General features: G+C 41.4%; 1 protein-coding gene across 1 annotated transcript in view; it reads left to right on the top strand.

Moving 5' to 3' along the window:
• The first annotated feature begins 863 nt into the window (after positions 1-863).
• The window catches only part of NDEL1 (nudE neurodevelopment protein 1 like 1), a 33,721-nt gene continuing 15,986 nt past the window's right edge, over positions 864-18,598 (top strand). The window contains exons 1-6 of the mRNA XM_079725656.1: positions 864-939; positions 8,930-9,027; positions 10,871-11,024; positions 11,934-12,082; positions 14,050-14,186; positions 17,020-17,193. Coding sequence (XP_079581782.1) covers positions 8,942-9,027; positions 10,871-11,024; positions 11,934-12,082; positions 14,050-14,186; positions 17,020-17,193 — 700 coding nt within the window. The 5' untranslated portion in view covers positions 864-939; positions 8,930-8,941. The remainder of the gene's footprint in view (positions 940-8,929; positions 9,028-10,870; positions 11,025-11,933; positions 12,083-14,049; positions 14,187-17,019; positions 17,194-18,598) is intronic.

Raw genomic sequence — 18,598 nt, 5'->3', positions numbered from 1 at the left:
CTCAGCCAGTTCACCCCGCCCCCCTTCTCCAAGTCTTCTGGGGGGGAATATGTATAAATAAAATGGATTCCATTAGTTGGGGGCCCAAGGGAATGAAAACACATACACACGCATATTTACATGAATAAATAGACGCTTAGATATATAAAATATACAAGTGGAAATATTTATATTCCCTCGGTGCCCTCAACGAGTCCAATCATTCATTCAGCAAATATGTGAGCTCCCACTTTGTGCCTGGGACCAAGCTATCTGTTGGGATAAAAAAGGAATGAGGCTCCGGGTCTCATGGAACTTACATTTTACTAGAGGAAGACAAGAAGTAGTATAAAATTTCAGCTAGTGGGAATGCCGTAGAAACAACAGAGGTCTTTGTGAGAGGGAGTGACGAGGGGGCTAGAACATGCCTGCATTGGGTGGTCGAGGTGGACTCGGAGGTGAAATCTGAGCCGAGGTTCTTCTTATAAACGGGAACACTGAAACAGACACTTCGAGGACTTGATGGCTGAAAACCGGGAGGCAGGTTGTCATCCACGGTGATGCCACCTTCCCGAACATAGAGCCTTTTTGGGGAACCACGAAGGTCGCAAACGACACGCAGCGGGGCCCAGAACACCGGCGCAGAAGGCCGCCGCCAGCTTGACGTCAGCGCGCCGGGCCCGGCGCGGTCCGGCCCCCTGTGACACCATTCTCGTCACAGCCCCGCCCAGGCCGCCCCGCGCTCGCGCGCATGCTCAGAGCCCCGCCCCCGTGCGTCACAGAATGGCCTGTGACACCCAAGCAACCTCAGTCGTGTCGGGGAGGAGCCGGGCGCGGAGGTTCGAGGAGTGGAGCTCAAGGCTCTGGAGGGGAGCGGAGCGACTGGGCGGGCCTGGCCAGGCCAGCGGAGAGGAGACGGCGGTCGAGCGGCGGCGAACATGAGCTTTTGACACATTGGAGGTGAGCCTGTGGTGCGGGGCCGCTCCCGAGGGCGCCGGGCCAAGCCGGCGGCGCCGAGGCCTGTCCCCGGGGAACCTGCCAGCCCGGGGGCTGTGTCCGAGGCCCCGCCGGGCCGGGCCCGGCCCGGGTTCCGGGGCGACCAGTCCGGCGGTAACTGTTCCAACCGCTTTAAATGCCCCCTCCCGCCCTGGTCCGAGGTGTGGCCCACCGGGGCGCCTGGAAGGGAGCGAGCCGGGCGGTCTCCCTAGGATGTGCCCGCGTCCGCGGGTGGGGTGAGGGATGGCGGGGACGAAGGCCGGGACGTGGCACCGTGGGCCCGGGCGCTGGTGGCGCAAGGAGCGGCTCCGTTGGAGGTGGTGGCGGCAGCTTAGCCATCCTCCTCCACCGCCCCTCCCCCATCCCTTCAGCTGGGAGGGTGGTTCGGAGCCGGGTTGGGTTTTGAACTCCCCTCGCTTCTCTCCCGCGGGGGGCCAGAGCGGAAGCAGCCCACCTTGGGCTCCGGTGGCATTCCCGTGACTGCCTGTCCCGAACTGCTCATCACCCCTCTTGGAGTTCAGAAAAGTGTCACCAAACGGGTTCGGGTTGCTTGTGCTGGCCTTTCTTTCTTTTTTATTTGTTGGTAAGCAACGAAGTAACCCTTTACGTTTTGCCAAGGAATTGAGGGTTCTTTCACTCCTGATAATTTCGTTACATTTCTGTAGCGCCTTTACTCGTTTCAGAACACTCTCGCGATCTCCTTTGAACCTCATCACCTGGTTAGTGGCTGTGCCTGATTCTCTTCTCTCCATTTGACGGATGGGGAAATTGAGACCAGATGGGGTGGGGGCTTAAGTGATTTCTACTGTGGATTCTACCAGCCAGTGAGTGGCTTCGCTTGGTCCAGGATTTACATCTCCCGGCTTGGAGTTCTGGTTTCTTTTTGTGGGATTTTTATACCCTTCTCAGCTAGAAAGCAAAGTAGAAAATTTGACATGCCAAAAATATACCAGAAGCTAATAGGAGATGTGTTCAAATGTTTTTGAGCAGACCTACCCAGGATAAGAACTGCTACTCAGTTGTGAGAGAAATCGTACGCTGGTACTTGGTCATGGTTGCTGGCTAATTATTTTGTCCGATAAATTGTGTGGCTTCTAATTCATTTATGAAACAGGGTAATGGCTTTGCTAAGTCATGAAGTTGGTGGGGGTAAAATGCAGCATTAAGTCATGTGTTGAAGAGAATAAAGGGGAACTACAATATCTCCTCTGAATCTTTATTAAAGTTATTATTTAAAATCAGAGATCAGAAGGAACGAAAAAAAAAAAACCTTTGGTTAGCCCTGGTTGAAGTTGACTGTGTCCAGGTAGAAATCTTATGAAGCAGTTGTTTTTTTGTTCTGTTTTGGCTTTTTAAATTAAATAAATTGAAATTGGATGAGGAACACTTAAGTAGAAACCTCAGTAAAAACTTAGATTGCTTTTGTGACATCTCCAAAACTTATTTTTATTCTCATTTTAAGTCATACTGGGATAAATTTGGTTACTAAAGCTTAAAATTACTTCTGACATAAGTTTCTGAGCACTTCATAAGGTAGAAAAAGAAGTTTGATAGGACCAAAGGGAGACCATATTTACAATTGACTTTGAAAAGTTTAAAATTCTGTACGTGTCACATTTGGGAGTAGAAGAATTTTGGTAAAAAGGTATCTATTATCTATTGTGAGTTCCAGAAGAACTCTTCCAGTCTCACTAGTCCATCCTACAACTATTAACAAGGAGACAATATCATATAAAATGGATTTTCTTAGCATTGCACAAAGAATAGTTTCTTTGTAAATATAGCATTTGGGACAAGCAGTTTTATACCCAAATGAGTTGATTTGTCAGTTGCTAGATATCTGAAGGTCACATACAGTACGATAATGCCCCATGTAGAAGTTGTCATACTTCTGGGGTTCACACTCCATCTGTATGGGACATGGTATTGAGGGAAGATTTGGGTAGTGGGGAAGAGTATATAATTATCTACTTTCATTTCAGCTTCAGAAGATTGTAGATGTGTCATTAAAGCTTTTTCTTTTTTTTGGTAGCAGTATAGTTTTCTGTATTGACTAACTTTCTGTAGTCTAATATCTCCAGTTACATAGTTTCAGATAACACAGTGAACACATCCTCCTGCTGTAACTTGAAGCAAAATGAACAGATTGTCTTTATAGCCCCTGAGGAGGTATTTTGAATATCTGCAGTGGTAGCAAATTTTTGTTATTTGTAAAAAAAAATCCAATTTCTGTAAAGGCTAAGTCTCGTGAATAAAATTAGAGTGATAAAGCTGGATAATACCAATTAGGCAGTAGAAATGAGGTATGACCACAAAGAAAGCTTTTTGTTTATTTTTTAATCTGGTTCTTCAAGGCTATTCCAGAAGAGGTTTTAGAAATGTTTTCAGTAATGGTGGTATCACTGAAATATGCACATAGCTTCCAGAAGTGATTAATTTTAAGGAATCATTTGTATGTTTTAAATTCTGAAGCACATTTATTTTGTGGTTATACTTCAAAGGTCTGCAACTGAACGACCAGTTTTTTAAAATAATTTAACCACGCAACTAAGACCCGGTGCAACCACATAAAAAAATTAAATTTATGCTGCGTTTACTGTGCCAGACTTCGTACTAAGTACTTTCAAATGTTAACACACTTAATCGTCAAAACAACCCTATCTTAATTATTATCCCCATTTTACAGGTGAGGAAGTGGGTCCCTGAGTGGTGAAGTAACTTGCCCAAGGTCCACTAGTGAGTAGAGGACTCTGATTCCAACCTGGGCCGTTTGACTCCAGGGTCTGGGCGCTTAACTGCTGTGCTGTGCTGCTCCTACCGCTTGTTACCCTCTTCAGTGTTTTTAATTGGTTTGTTTGGAAAAGCTGATGGTCATTTTAGTAAAAGCCTTCTGGCATAAATTGCTGTTTGAGGGACCAGTAAGTGAGTTGTAAAAGTAACCTGTTAATTAGAAAAATTGTAGTCTATGCTCAATTCACATAAGATTCAGCAAGAAAACAGAAGCGAGTGTGAAATAAAAACACATATTAAAATAATTTGGCTAGAATTATTTGACACTGAGCTAAGTAGTTGGACAAGGAAAATACAAGAAATAGAACTAGATTCTCAAGAAGTTTCACACGAAAGGCTATTTAAAACCTGAGTCTCCAGGGGACACTGATGGAAAAATTGGTAGTTGTATTAAGAATACGGCCCTATTCAAGAACCAAAAAAACAGGGACAAATGGACACTTTATAGTATACCCAGAGGTGTAAACAGTGAGATTCCTCAGGGAACACTACTTAGCTAAGCACTCTTCAAAGTAATAACAGCTGTAGGTCCCCTGATACTGTATAAATGGGTCAACAACAACAATGAAAAACAGCCTCACACAGAAAAGTTTGAAACTGGGCATGTGAACGATAACATTTGTAGATAAAAACAACCCTAACCCTATTTGTAGAAGGGTTGGCTCCACATTCAAATACATTCAAGTAAATGTTAGATGCCAAAGGAGGCATCTAGTAGTCATTATGAACTTCCATAAGGACATTGGCCCATGGACCAATCGCCAGAATCATCAAATACTGCATAATAAGAGAAGGAGTACTGGAAACTGTAAAAGTATCCTACCTGCGAATAAAATGTTGACATGCTGAAGTAGCATCAGTCACTGAACTCCAGAAAGGCATGTATGTAATCTAGAGAAGTTCCAAAGCAAGACAACAAAAATATTTAAGGGATCCAGATGGCTGCCAAGTGAATACAAAGCTAAAAGGATAAGAAATATTCACTTTGAGAAGACCAAGGCTGAGAGGTATTATCATCAAAGTCTACAGAATTAGGGCCTAAAAAAGAATACAGACTTGTTTACCAAATCCTAGAATCTTTAAAGGGAGCAACACACTAAATATATGGTAAATTTAAGACCAAATATACTGTGTTTTGATCTCTCTGGAGTTTCCAACTTGCTTTTTTTTCTTGTTGACACAAGAGTGATGTCCTTTTATCATAACCTCAGATCTATCCAGCTTCCCAGTCATGGTGTCTGTTATGGGATTCCTCCGTTTTCCTGGAGCCATCCATCTGGACTGAGTGACTCTCAGGACGTGATGGACTAGGCTTCATCTTGGGATGTTTCTTCTTTGCATTCCTGGGTTGGAGCGACTATTTCCTATAGCCTGTGCCATCCAGGTCTTGTTGTTCTCTCTTTTGTAACTGTCTCAGGAGATGTGTGGGAGGTAACCCTCCTGAGTTCTTGTATGAGAAGAGTTCTCTCATTTCCTGAATTACCTGTTTCCTCTAGGTTCAGTAGGTCCTAGGATTTTCTTACTCATGCTGCTGGCTTTTCTCATTTGTCTGGTGGTTCTTGGTTGTCCATTTATATTTAAGAATTAAAGGCTGGACAGTGATTATTTTAGGTAGCTAGTGTGCAGCGGTTATTGCCAAGGCTCTCCCCAGTAAGTCCCAGCAGCTCCCTATTCTGTGATGTGGAGCCTATGCTGAGCTTTATAAGTGACTGTGAATGTGGCTTGGCCTGCCTCAGACTGATAATTTTGTCTAGCCGGAGAATGATAGGTTTTATAATCCTGATTTAATACATGGTGGTGTGTTGTGAGGTAGAAATAAACTGCCCACACATCTTTTGGCTTACACCATTTCTGAAATAGGAATTTCTATATTAATAAAGGAAAGCAGTACTTTGAAAGCAAAGAAGGAATAATAGGGAAAAAAGATTATAAGTCAGATTCAAATATTAGACTTCTACAGTGTTACATGTTCCTGGTGAGGCAGAAGGGATTTATAAGTAAGACACAGGTCCTGCTCTTGGAAACTACCTGGAGAGACACAACCTTTCATCGCTCTTCAAATACTTCTTGTTTAAAATAGAGTAAGTAGCAGCAGAACTTTGCTTCTTGTGTCCCTTAGATCTTCATAACATTTTGCAAAACCATAATTTATTGATTGAGTGTGAGAAACTGAATATTTGAGGTGCACATTGATACATGGTTGCCAGTGTTCCAGTGGCAAATGTGTCTCTCCAGATTTGAGGACCAGCACCCACGAGCTTCTTTAAGGCTGGATTCATAGATTTCAAATGTAATTAACTTTTTTTTTTTTTTTTTTTTTTTTGCATTTTGGGAAAAGACCTTATATAGAGGATTCAAGGGACACAATGATTGTTGCCTCACCCTGAGGCGCTTCTCTCATGTGTCCTGTAATTATATCTTCAGCTGGGTTGTCAAGGAGACTTAGGCAATGAGTCTGAGGGTTTTTTTTTTTTTTGTGGTTCGCGGGCCTCTTACTGTTGTGGCCCCTCCCGCTGCGGAGCACAGGCTCCGGACACGCAGGCTCAGCGGCCATGGCTCACGGGCCCAGCCGCTCTGTGGCATGCGGGATCTTCCCGGACCGGGACACGAACCCGTGTCCCCTGCATCGGCAAGCAGACTCTCAACCACTGCGCCACCAGGGAAGCCCCTGAGGGGTTTTTGATACCACGTGGTGATGCCCTTAACTGCTCTGGATACTCTTCTGAGATACAAATAAACCTCTTGCTACTGGATTAGCCTCATCTTCATTCACACCTTACTACAAATTAAATTACAGTTACAAATAAGATTATCCCTACATCTGGGGAAATTGAGTAGGAATTGGGAACTTTGATGAAGAGATAGGATTATAAAATTAATCAGTATTATTTACTAACCAGTATACATATTTGAAGAAACAAGTCAGCTAATATAGTCCAAACCCTTATTAGATGAAAAAACTGAGACTTTAAGAGATTAAGCAGATTGCTTAATTGCCATTAAGGAATTTAATGGCAGAGTGGGAACCCTAGAACCCAGTCTCGGCAGGACTCCTAACTCTGTGGGTTTTACATTTTAGTATGCTGTCATGCTATAACGGTATCTTCAAGAGTAGAAAAACAGACAAAAGTGTGCCAGTGTAGGGGTAATAAGATTAGAGGAGGGTGCATTAAGTGCTGAATGTTTATCCAGCACTTAACAATGTCTGACACATTGTAGGTGCTCAGTAAACGTCTGTAAGCGCTATGTACTTTCTCTGAGCAAAGTGCTGTGCTTAGTGCCAGGAAGAGATGCCAAGTATGTCAAGGACCATCTCTTTTCAGAGAACTCTTAGGCTGATTGGTAATTTAAGTTAATTAGAAGATTGACTAATATGCCAAAAGTAATAATAGACGATGTGGTCAGGAAAGACTTGACTAAAACCGGAAGAAGTCACAGTAGGCCGCAAAAGCGTTACACTAAATGTATATATTGATAGTTACATTTTAATTTTATTCAACTAGAAGCCATTCTTGTGTCTCTTTGGTATACCTACCCTCAAGTTGAAGTTCTGTATTTGTTCTTGTCCATGTCTTTTCTAAACATTCGTGAGTAGTGGGTCCTGCTGGATGAATTACGTATTCTCTACAACTTCAAGTTTTAATTTACTTTTTAAATTTATTTTTGGCTGCTTTGGGTCTTCATTGCTGTGTGCAGGCTTTCTCTAGTTGCGGCGAAAGGGGGCTACTCTTTGATGCGGTGAGATGGCTTCTCGTTGCGGAGCACGGGCTCTAGGCATGTGGGCTTCAGTAGTTGTGGCACGCGGGCTCAGTAGTTGTGGCACACGGGCTCTAGAGCGCAGGCTCAGTAGTTGTGGCACATGGGCTTCGTTGCTCCGTGGCATGTGGGATCAGACCAGGGCTCGAACCCGTGTCCCCTGCATTGGCAGGCGGATTCTTAACCATTGCGCCACCAGAGAAGTCCCTATTAATTTACTTTTAAAGCTGGCCTTGAATTCTTGCTACCCAGTATGGATTAGGTTGAATCAATTTTGGTTTAATTTAATAAATATTATTGAATATCTGCTATTGTGCAGGCAATGTGCTGGGGTTGAAATCCGTAACAATAATTCACAGCCTAATAGGGGGAGGTGTAAGCAAATGCATTATTATGTGGTAAATATATGCATGAAAGCATATTCATGGGGGCCAAGAGTTTGGGAGATTTTAGTGCTGTCTGGGTGAGGACAGGAAATGATTTCTGCAAAAGATGACAGCTAGGTTTTAAAGGATAAATAGGAGCTTTCTAAATGCACAAGGAAGGAGAGCCATTCCAGGTAGGGAAAATATCCAGACCTGAAGCAGAATGGTGCGTTAGGACAATTTTGAACAGTATTGCTGGAATATAAAGTAGGATGCTTGGGGCAAGGGTTGTAGGAGGTAAGACTGAAACACTTAGGTGTGAATCTAGGACAAGCCCAACGTCTTTGGTATTCCATTGGGCCTGACAGTCAGTTGGGAATTTTAGGTAGCCAGTCTAAATGCAAGGTTAACTAAATAGATATTTTTTAACCCACTCTGAAAGCCTTGGGAGACGAACCAAGGTGAAAGAACATTGAAGTTGGAGAATTAGTGGGCTTATGGAGGAAGCTTGGGACTTAAAAGATAATTAACAGGAGATTTTTAGAAGTGTAATGATAGTAAATTATTGGGAATGTGGTCCCTGATCTCCTCGAAAGGCTACCTGGCATAAAATGTTTCAAGCAGGTGTTTTGAAGCAATTGTACAACAGAGAAGGGCACGCAGCAGTAGCAACTCTGACAGTAAGCTTGTTTTCTGTCACCTGATTCCCGGAAGATCAGTTTGCTGTGAACCAGCTGCAGGATGATTCTGTGGGGTCAACTCCCCAGAACCTAGTGCTGCCACCAGAAGGGCTTCACGTGGCTTCCGTGACTTTGTTCATCTCCTCTCCTGACCCCATCCACAATGCTGGTGGTCCCTCTGAGTGGGGCAGTGAAGAGATTTAGGTGCCTGAGCTTATTGTAATAAAGAGTTAACTGCTCTTAGAATCTTTCATGTTTGACTCCCTCCAAAATGCTGGAGATTTAGTGTCATCCCAGACTTTATACTTTTACTAAGATTCTTATGTTCTCTATTAATTTATTTTCGTCTTTAATATTTCACAGGCTTTCTTGATCATGGATGGTGAAGATATACCAGATTTTTCAAGTTTAAAGGAGGAAACTGCTTATTGGAAGGAACTTTCCTCGAAGTATAAACAAAGGTAATGTTGAAAAGCATCCTAAAGATAGGAGAGGGCTTTGGAATACATAATCTGTAGTTTGTGCCTTTTTTTTTTTTTTTTTAACAAAGCTAAATTTAGAGTTTCTGATATAGGATTAGGATTTTAGAAATAGTCATAGCATTGCTTGTATTTAAATAATATAAAAATGACATAAATCCTTATATTACTCAAATTATTAAAATAGTAAGAAAACTGTCATTTATGATTTCTCCTGGTAGTTTACCTCCTTTTATAAAGCTTATTACTGCTCTTGGCCATCTTTGGCCTGCTCGGTGTACAGATTCTGCCTCATCATTTTGGTCTTTTGGAGATTCTGATAAGCTCTCTAGGGCTTCATAGGGTAGACTTTGTTCAGGCAGGTGTTATCAGTGTCTGGAGCCAGCAAAGCTTTGAGGGAGGGACAAGAGCTTCAGGGGTATATGGAGCATTTTATAAAATCTCAGTCATTTCAATTAGTTGGGAAAACTTGTAGATAACCTTTTAAGTACCAAAACTTATCTTAAATTTCTTTTTAAAATGAAATCTTTCTAAAATATATATACATCTTCCAACTTTGGTTAACAGTTTAGTAAGACTTATCAAACCTTTTTTTTTTTGGGCTGCATTGGGTCTTCATTGCTGTGCGTGGGCTTCTCATTGCGGTGGCTTGTCTTGTTGCGGAGCACAGGCTCTAGGCTCGCTGTCTTCCGTAGTTGTGGCTCGTGGGCTTCAGTAGTTGTGGCTCGTGGGCTCTAGAGCGCAGGCTCAGTAGTTGTGGCGCATGGGCTTAGTTGCTCCGCGGCATGTGAGATCTTCCCAGACCAGGGCTTGAACCCTTGTCCCCTGCATTGGCAGGCGGATTCTTTTTTTTTTTTTTTTTTTTGCGGTATGCGGGCCTCTCACTGTTGTGGCCTCTCCCGTTGCGGAGCACAAGCTCCAGACGCGCAGGCTCAGCGGCCATGGCTCACAGGCCCAAACGCTCTGCAGCATGTGGGATCCTCCTGGACCGGGGCATGAACCCGTGTCCCCTGCTTCAGCAGGTGAACTCTCAACCACTGCACCACCAGGGAAGTCCTGTCAAACCTTTTATTGCTATTTCACTGTTATTGCTGAAGCCAGATACTGTACTGTGCTAGTGGATATGGAAAGTATGCGTCTGTGGCAGGGGTTCTTAGTCTTTTTGTGCCATAGGTGCCTTCATAGGCTGGGGAAAGCCTATGGACCCCTTCTCAGAATAACATTTTTATTTTATTTTATTTTACTTTATTTTTTATTTATTATTTTTTTTGCGGTACGCGGGCCTCTCACTGTTGTGGCCTCTCCCGTTGCGGAGCACAGGCTCCGGACGTGCAGGCTCAGCGGCCATCGTTCACAGGCCCAGCCGCCCCGCGGCACACAGGATCCTCCCGGACCGGGGCATGAACCCGCGCCCCCTGCATTGGCAGGCGGACTCTCAACCACTGCACCACCAGGGAAGCCCCAGAATAACATTTTTAAACGCATAAAATTAAATAGTAGAATTACAGAGGAAACCAATTATATTGAAAAAACAAATCTAAATGTTAAACTAATTTGTGGATAGTAATATGTGCTTCTTTATCAATATGTTAAATAAGAAAGAGGGGTGAGTGTATAAAAAATGAATCCTTTTGAGGCTTATAACTTATTTTCATTGAATCCTGAATATAGAGTAAGAGATGCAAAATAGATGGCCTTTATTGTTTAGTATATTTTATGGTAGCATAACGTTCAGGCAAAAATTACTGAATTGATATATAATCATCTTCAGGATGATCCTTATGCTTCTACTATAACCGATCTTTCCCGCTTTGTTTTTGATTAGCTTCCAGGAAGCTCGGGATGAGCTAGTTGAATTCCAGGAAGGAAGCAGAGAATTAGAAGCAGAGTTGGAGGCACAGTTAATACAGGCTGAACAAAGAAATAGAGACTTGCAAGCTGATAACCAAAGACTGAAGTATGAAGTGGAAGCATTAAAGGTAATTGTGGCAGTAAAAGCTGGTGTCTCATTTGCTGGGTTTTATTAAAATGAGAAATACATTCTTTTAGGTGGAGCTTAAGAGCAGCAGGCAACATAAAAATGTAAAAAGGCCTAGAATTTTTGACAAAAACTGTTTGCTTTCATGGAACCAAGGGAAAGGTGGTTTAGAGTTCAGGCGTTCACTTGGAAACTGTAGCTGTCAGTTTTTTAGCTGTAATGTTCCTAGCTATGATATTATGTTGTAGTTCCTATAATTTTCAAAAGCTGCCTGATTATTTGTTTTGACAGAGTACCTCATTGTGTGGCACTTTAAAATTATATTTGTATGAAATACACATTTATTTCATTATGGTGCGTAGTCCCTTTAGTTTTGGAGTTTAGTTTTAAAAAATTCCCTTCTAACAAGGAATTTTCAGGAGTGAAAGATTAACCCCTTTTTGCTGCTCTTCCTCACATGCCTAAGCCAGATGCTTGGGGTGTTCCTGTGTCTGGGCAGTGGGGTAGATTTGGGGAAGGTGAGGTATAGGGAATTTGAACTCTTGTCAGTCAACTTCTTTGTACTTACCCTGGGCTGCATTCAGCCTAAGAACCTGGAGGTTCCCCCACCAAGATTGAGGTTTTTAAGGCAACGGTTTCACTATTTTACCTCTTTTCAGAGAGATCATTATTAGATTTCTTTGAGAGGAGAATGATTGACTAATTTTATATGAGTTAAGGCACTTGGAATGAATGTGTCATTGTTTTTAAATAGTGTAAAAAGGAGAGAGGGGTACCATCAACTCAGATTGTGGGTGAATCTCTTGGATCCCACCCGCCCCCGTCCCACCCCTTACTTGGGTTACATCCTTTATTAAAGAAAACTATATGTTAATGACACATGCTTTCCTTCCTATACCCACACCTTCAGGAGAAACTGGAGCATCAGTATGCACAGAGCTACAAGCAGGTCTCAGTATTAGAAGATGATCTAAGTCAGACCCGGGCCATTAAGGAGCAGCTACATAAGTACGTGAGGGAGCTGGAGCAGGCCAACGACGACCTGGAGCGGGCGAAGCGGTACGTGAGCGGTGTGCCTTCTGTTGCAGTGACCGAAGGTGGCAGTCAGTGATTAGAATTTGGTTTTAGGCTCACCCTATCACCTAGATCTTAGTTCTAGAACATTTCCTTTTGGTATTTCATGTCACCTGTAACTTGTCACATTGAAACTTACCAAAATCCTGATCTCCCCAGATAATGCCCTTCCAGGCTTTTCTTTCTGTTTTTCCTTTTTCCTTCTTCTTTCAGGTACCATTGTTGATCCTGTTGGTTTTTCTTTAAAACATGTCTCATTCATTCCTCCATCTTCCCTGTATGTTCTCAGTACTACAACACTTCTTGAAGGTCCTCACATCTTACACCTGAATCCTGCAGTTAATTCCTAGCTGATCTGTCTTTAAATTTTCACTGCTTTTTATTCTCTTCTGTTTTAATACCGACCAATGAATTATCTCAAAATAATGCTTTTATTATGATTTTGCTGAACAGCCTATAGTGGCTTGCCATTACTTTGCCAAGATTGCATATATCTATAATTAGTTGTTTCTTAACCATTCCAAACTTAATTGCTATTACTTTACAATTATTGTCTGATATTCCTTTCCTTAGTATCTGAGTGACACTTAAATGCTTGGCATGATGCTAGAGTTGAGGATACATAGATAAGCTCCCACTGCCCTTGGGCGTGACAGAGACAATCCACGTGGTAAACACTGGTAGGAGGAATGTACAGACTGCTCCAGGGCATAGAGAAGGGCACAGGTAAAGTACTCTGTGGTAACTGGGGAAGCTGAGTCTGCAAGGAGGAGTAGATGTTAACCGGTGAAGAGAGAGATGCGAAGGCAGAGAGGCAGGAAAGTGCATGAGGTATTAATACTTCACTTTGACTGAAGTGTGTAAAGACAGTATGGCTGGACAAGATGAGACTGGAAGATGTTTGGGGCCAGGTTGTGGAGAACCTTGTGCTCGGCTATGTTTGAAAGTCATTCTGTAGGCAAAGAGGTGCTCCTTAAGAATTTTTAAACAAAGGAGTATTATCAGATTGTGATTTGGGAAGATAATACTGAGGAATTGAAAGTAGGGAGGAGGAGATGTGAAGGCCACTGAGGAGTAATCCAGGTGATGGATGAAGAATTAAGCCAAGGGCAGAAGGTTGGAGGAGAGCAAATGGAATCGAGAGGCATTTGGACAGTTGACAGGAGGTGGTAAAATTGGACACGGCATTGAGCAGCGGTCCCCAACCTTTTTGGCACCAGGGACCGGTTTCGTGGAAGACAGTTGTTCCACAGACAGGGACGGGGGGGTGGGGTGGGTGGGTGGGTGGGGGGGTTGGGTGGGTGGGTGGGGGTGGAGTGGGGGTGGTGTTCAGGCGGTAATGCGAGCGATGGGGAGCGGCAGATGGAGCTTCGCTCACTCACGTCGCTCACCTCCTGCTGGGGACCCCTGGCACTGAGAGTTCTAACTTGAGGTTAGGAAAATTGATTTCTGTAGCACATAGTGGGTAGAGGGCATGTAGCAGGTACCTGTCAATGTTTGCTTAAGAAGAAAGAAGGAAGAAGAAAAGCTTGGTAGGAAGAAAGTAAATAGAGTGGGACCTGGGACCGCATTTTAAACTAATTCTTAGTTAATTCTTAACATACTCTAAAACTATTGAAAAGTTTTCTTCCTGAAAATATGTAAACTTCATTGACTCATGTTTAAAGTCCAATGGGGAGATATAAATTGTATGATAAGTAGGCTTCCTTTAAGAAACTTGAAGGAATTTAGATGGGAATTTAAGACAAAAGAATACATCGAATGGCCCCAAATGATAGTAGAGACACTAAATGCACCAGAGGTCAGAAGGGGGCGAGATCATTCTCTTTCAACTGGGCCAGGCTTTCTAGGTCAGGAAATGGCATGAGATAAACTGACAGTTTCCTTTTGTAGTAGCTATTTGCACGTTATTTATTTAATTCATGGACTCTAATTTTTTTTTTTTTTTTTAGGGCAACAATAGTTTCGCTGGAGGACTTTGAACAAAGGCTAAATCAAGCCATTGAACGAAATGCATTTTTAGAAAGTGAACTTGATGAAAAGGAATCTTTGCTGGTCTCTGTACAGAGGTTAAAGGATGAAGCAAGAGGTAAAATTTATACTTAAAGAATATTTATTACCTTACTGTCCCGGAGCCAGAGTGCTAAGCTAGCTTCAGGATCAACTTTTTAAAGCTACACATTTATATGCTTTTGTCAAACACTATGCTAAGTACTTTTAATCTGTTTATTCAGTATCTACATCATCAACTCTAGGAGGTAGGAATTATTATCCCCATTTTATAGGTCAGAAAACTGAGGCACAGAGAGTTTGTGTTGTCAGTAGGGATTCAAACCCTGGTCTGTTTCCCAAAGCCTTAACCATTACCACTGCATATATACTGCTTGGTTTGTTTGGATTTTTTCCTTTTTGCTTGTCCTAAGTAATTTTGTCATGCACATATTAGCATTACATATGTGTACATATTGCTGTATACATATTATACATATAGAGAATATATACTTTCTTTTAAAATTCTCCTTCCTTCCCTCTTTTTTTCTTTCATGTTAGAATGCAGAATATTGTAAAGAAGAAACTAAAAGTCTCTGTCAATCCCTTTATCTTGAGAGAACGCACTAAGAGTTTGATGTGTTTCTTTCCACTCTTCCCTGTGACTATACATAAACATACCTGTATATTTTTTCCTTTATATAATTGGAACCACGTTATATATACAAATATATTTTTTTCTATCCTCCTTTAATATAGTGAATGTAATCTATTCCATTAAAAAAAATCTTGTGAAACAGGTTTTTAAAAATATATAATCTATTATATATGATTTTTTTGATGGGTCCTTTATTATTGGTGGTTAATTTTTTGCTGTAAATAGTGCTGTAAATAGTGTCCTTGTACATAATATTGGGGAGTATCTTTGATTTTCTTAGATTCTTAGGAGTGGCAAAGGATATAAGTATCTTTAATGGTTGTAACGATGCTGCTAAATTACTTTTTAGAAAGTTGGTAACTTTACACTCTGGCAGTGACTGAGTGTCCTTCTCACAATGTTTACTAGTACTGTGAATAATAAAAACAGATTTTAAAATTATTTAAAAATCTATTTGAAAGTTGAAAATTGATATCACATTGTTTTTAATTTGTAGTTCTTTGGTTACTACTTGTGAAAACTTTTTGCTAATGTTTATTGGCTCTTCTAAAAATAGGTTTTTCATGACTTTTCCTTTTTTGGGGGAGGGTTTATTCATCTGAAGAACTCCTCATAATTTATATAATGTATAAAATATTAACTCTATCCTATTTATTTTTAAGTTTACAATTCTGGTTAAAAAAAACACGTAACATAAAATTTACCATCTTACCCATTTCTAAGGGTACAGTTCAGTAATGTTAAACTATGTTCACATTGTTTTTTAGCTCTCTAGAACTTTTTCATGTTGCAGAATTGAAGCTCTTTGCCTATTGAACCTCTTTGCCTATTGAACAACAAATTCCCATCTCTCCCTTCCCCAGCCCCTGGCAACTGCAGTTTTACTTTCTCTCTCTCTTTAAAAAAAAAAAAAAAATTATTTATTTATTTTTATTTTTGCCTGCCTTGGATCTTCGTTGCTGTGCGCGGGCTTTCTCTAGTTGCGACGAGCGGTGGCTACTCTTCCATGTGGTGCACGGGCTTCTTATTGCGGTGGCTTCTCATTGTGGAGCACGGGCTCTAGGTGCGCGGGCTTCAGTAGTTGTGTCATGCAGGCTGAGTAGTTGTGGCTCACGGGCTCTAGAGCGCAGGCTCAGTAGTTGTGGCGCACGGGCTTAGTTGCTCCGCGACATGTGGGATCTTCCTGGGCCAGGGCTTGAACCTGTGTCCCCTGCATTGGCAGGCAGATTCTTAACCACTGTGCCACCAGGGAAGCCCTGCAGTTCTACTTACTGTTGTTAGGTATGACTACAGTAGTCCGCCCTTATCTGAGGTTTAGGTTTCCATGGTTTCAGTAACCCATGGTCAGCTGTAGTCTGAAAATATTAAGTGGAGAATTCCAGAAATCAACAATTCATAAGTTTTAAATTGTGTGCTGTTCTGAGTAGCAGGATGAAATTTTGCACCATCACGCTCAGTGGACGTAAATCATCCACTGAGGGTCTTAGAACATATGTTCCTCAGATAAGGGAGGGACTACTACACTCTAGATACCTCATATAAGTGAAATCATACAGTATTTATCTTTTTGTGACTGGCTTATTTCACTTATCATGTGTCCATCATGAACATGGATGTGCAAATATCTCAGTGTCTTACTTTGAATTCTTTTTGATATATACCCAGGAGTATGGTAACTTTGTATCTTTTTTTTTTTTTAATATAAGCAAGTATTCTGTAGGTCAGTTGCATAACTGGAAAAGAAAACATTAATTTTGGGTTAAAAATTTAATATTTCAAAACAAGAAAACAATTTGCAACTATTTTGACTACTTCCTTTCTAAAACAAAGTATTTCGTAGGATAGTTAGTAAAAAAAAAAAAAAGAAAAAAAGCCAACCCATTTAAAATGACAAAAATGCACTTCATTGATTTTGTAATAATCCCCAAACTACATCATCATTTCAAAATAAATGCAAATGAGTTGGTAAAGAATATTTATTTTTGTGTCATATGTTCACTGTGAGTTTTACTTTGGACTCTGCCCTATTTCTTTTTTCATATAGGCATAAATAATTGTTCTGTTAAGTTTATAGCATTTTTAAAGTCTAAATGATCATGTAGACAGTAGGGTTGTTGTCATTTTTATTCCCCTGGAAATAAAAATTGTTAAATAGGAAATTCATTTTTGAGAAGTAGTAATTTAGGAAGAGTGTCTTTATGCCATTTCAGATGCGACTTTGCTTGATGTATTTGCTTCCTCTAGTGAATATTACTACTTTTGCAACATTTTACAGATTTAAGACAAGAACTAGCTGTTCGGGAGAGACAACAGGAAGTAACTAGAAAGTCGGCTCCCAGTTCTCCAACTCTAGACTGTGAAAAGATGGATTCTGCTGTCCAAGCATCACTTTCTTTGCCAGCTACTCCTGTTGGCAAAGGAACAGAGAACAGTTTTCCTTCACCAAAAGGTTTGTAGTGTCTTTTCTTTTTTTTTCTTTTTTTTTTTTTTTGCGGTACGCGGGCCTCTCACTGTTGTGGCCTCTCCCGTTGCAGAGCACAGGCTCCGGACGCGCAGGCTCGGTGGCCATGGCTCACCGGCCTAGCTGCTCCGCGGGATCTTCCCGGACCGGGGCACGAACCCGTGTCCCCTGCATTGGCAGGCGGACTCTCAACCACTGCGTCACCAGGGAAGCCTGTGTCTTTTCTTTTTGAAACTGTGGTTGATTGTCCACTTACGAGGCTTTGCTGGTGAAGCAGGGGTTGCTAAGGTTTAAGCAATCATTTTAATTTTTTTTTTTTTTGGCCATGCTGTGTGGCATGTTGGATCTTAGTTCCTCAACCAGGGATCGAACCCAAGCTGCCTGCACTGGAAGCACGGAGTCTTAACCACTGGACCACTGGGGAACTCCCTAAGCAATCATTTTAGTTTAAAAGTTGGTTAAATCTAGTACTGTGTGAAGCAGAAGGCATTGTTCTCCTAGGCCAACTCATTAGTAGGAAACAGTGAGATGAGGGCTACATTTAAGACAAGAGCAGCTTAATAAGTTGAAATTTTAATAAAGATTTTTAAGGGAAGTTTATTTTTTGACTATAGCAGTAATACATGTTCATGTAGAAAAATTTAAAAACGAGAAATAAAATCCATCTGCAATCTTAGGGCTCAAAGTCAACTCTTATTAACACTTGGAATTTTTTTCTATTGTGTGTGGTTTTTTGTGTTTGTGCCACCTTGTTACACACAAGTTTTGGGATCGTATTTTTTTTTTTTAATTAATCTTTATTTGAGTATAGTTGCTTTTCGGTGTTGTGTTTGGGATTGTATTTAAATGCAGTTTTATTTCTTTTGCCACTTGACATATCATGGGAGACTAGAAGCCTTTATACACAGAAAGTACAGAGACTCACTGAGTTACCATTCAGACTTGTCTAAGATTGGCTTGGGTGGACATGTCCATTCTATAACATGCCTCAGTAGCTGCCATTTTCATAGGTGATGTTCAGAGTAACTGATGAATAGTACAGAAAGAATATGCCTTTTGCCATCAGTCAGGGTGTTTTTTTAAATCCAGGTAAGCTGAAAAACGATTTAGTAGCCACTAGATAGAACGTTAAGAATGGAACCCTGAAGCTCTCAATTGAGATTAATTTAGTTTTTGCAGCTTGGAGATCATAGTTCAGCTACTTCCACACCCGCCCTGTACTTCTCCCCCAATGGAAGCTTTCTTCACACTTTTTTTTAAAATATAGGACTTTATCTTTCAGAGTGATACGAGAAGGTTTCTATCTGGGTGGTTAGTGCACTCCACATTTGTGCTGCCCAATACAGTAGCTATTCCAATGTGACTATTTAAATTTTAAATTTTTATTGATTTA

This window comes from Hyperoodon ampullatus, assembly GCF_949752795.1.
Source record: "Hyperoodon ampullatus genome assembly, chromosome: 19".
Lineage (NCBI taxonomy): Eukaryota > Metazoa > Chordata > Mammalia > Artiodactyla > Ziphiidae > Hyperoodon > Hyperoodon ampullatus.
This window is presented reverse-complemented; position numbering and strand designations above follow the sequence as displayed.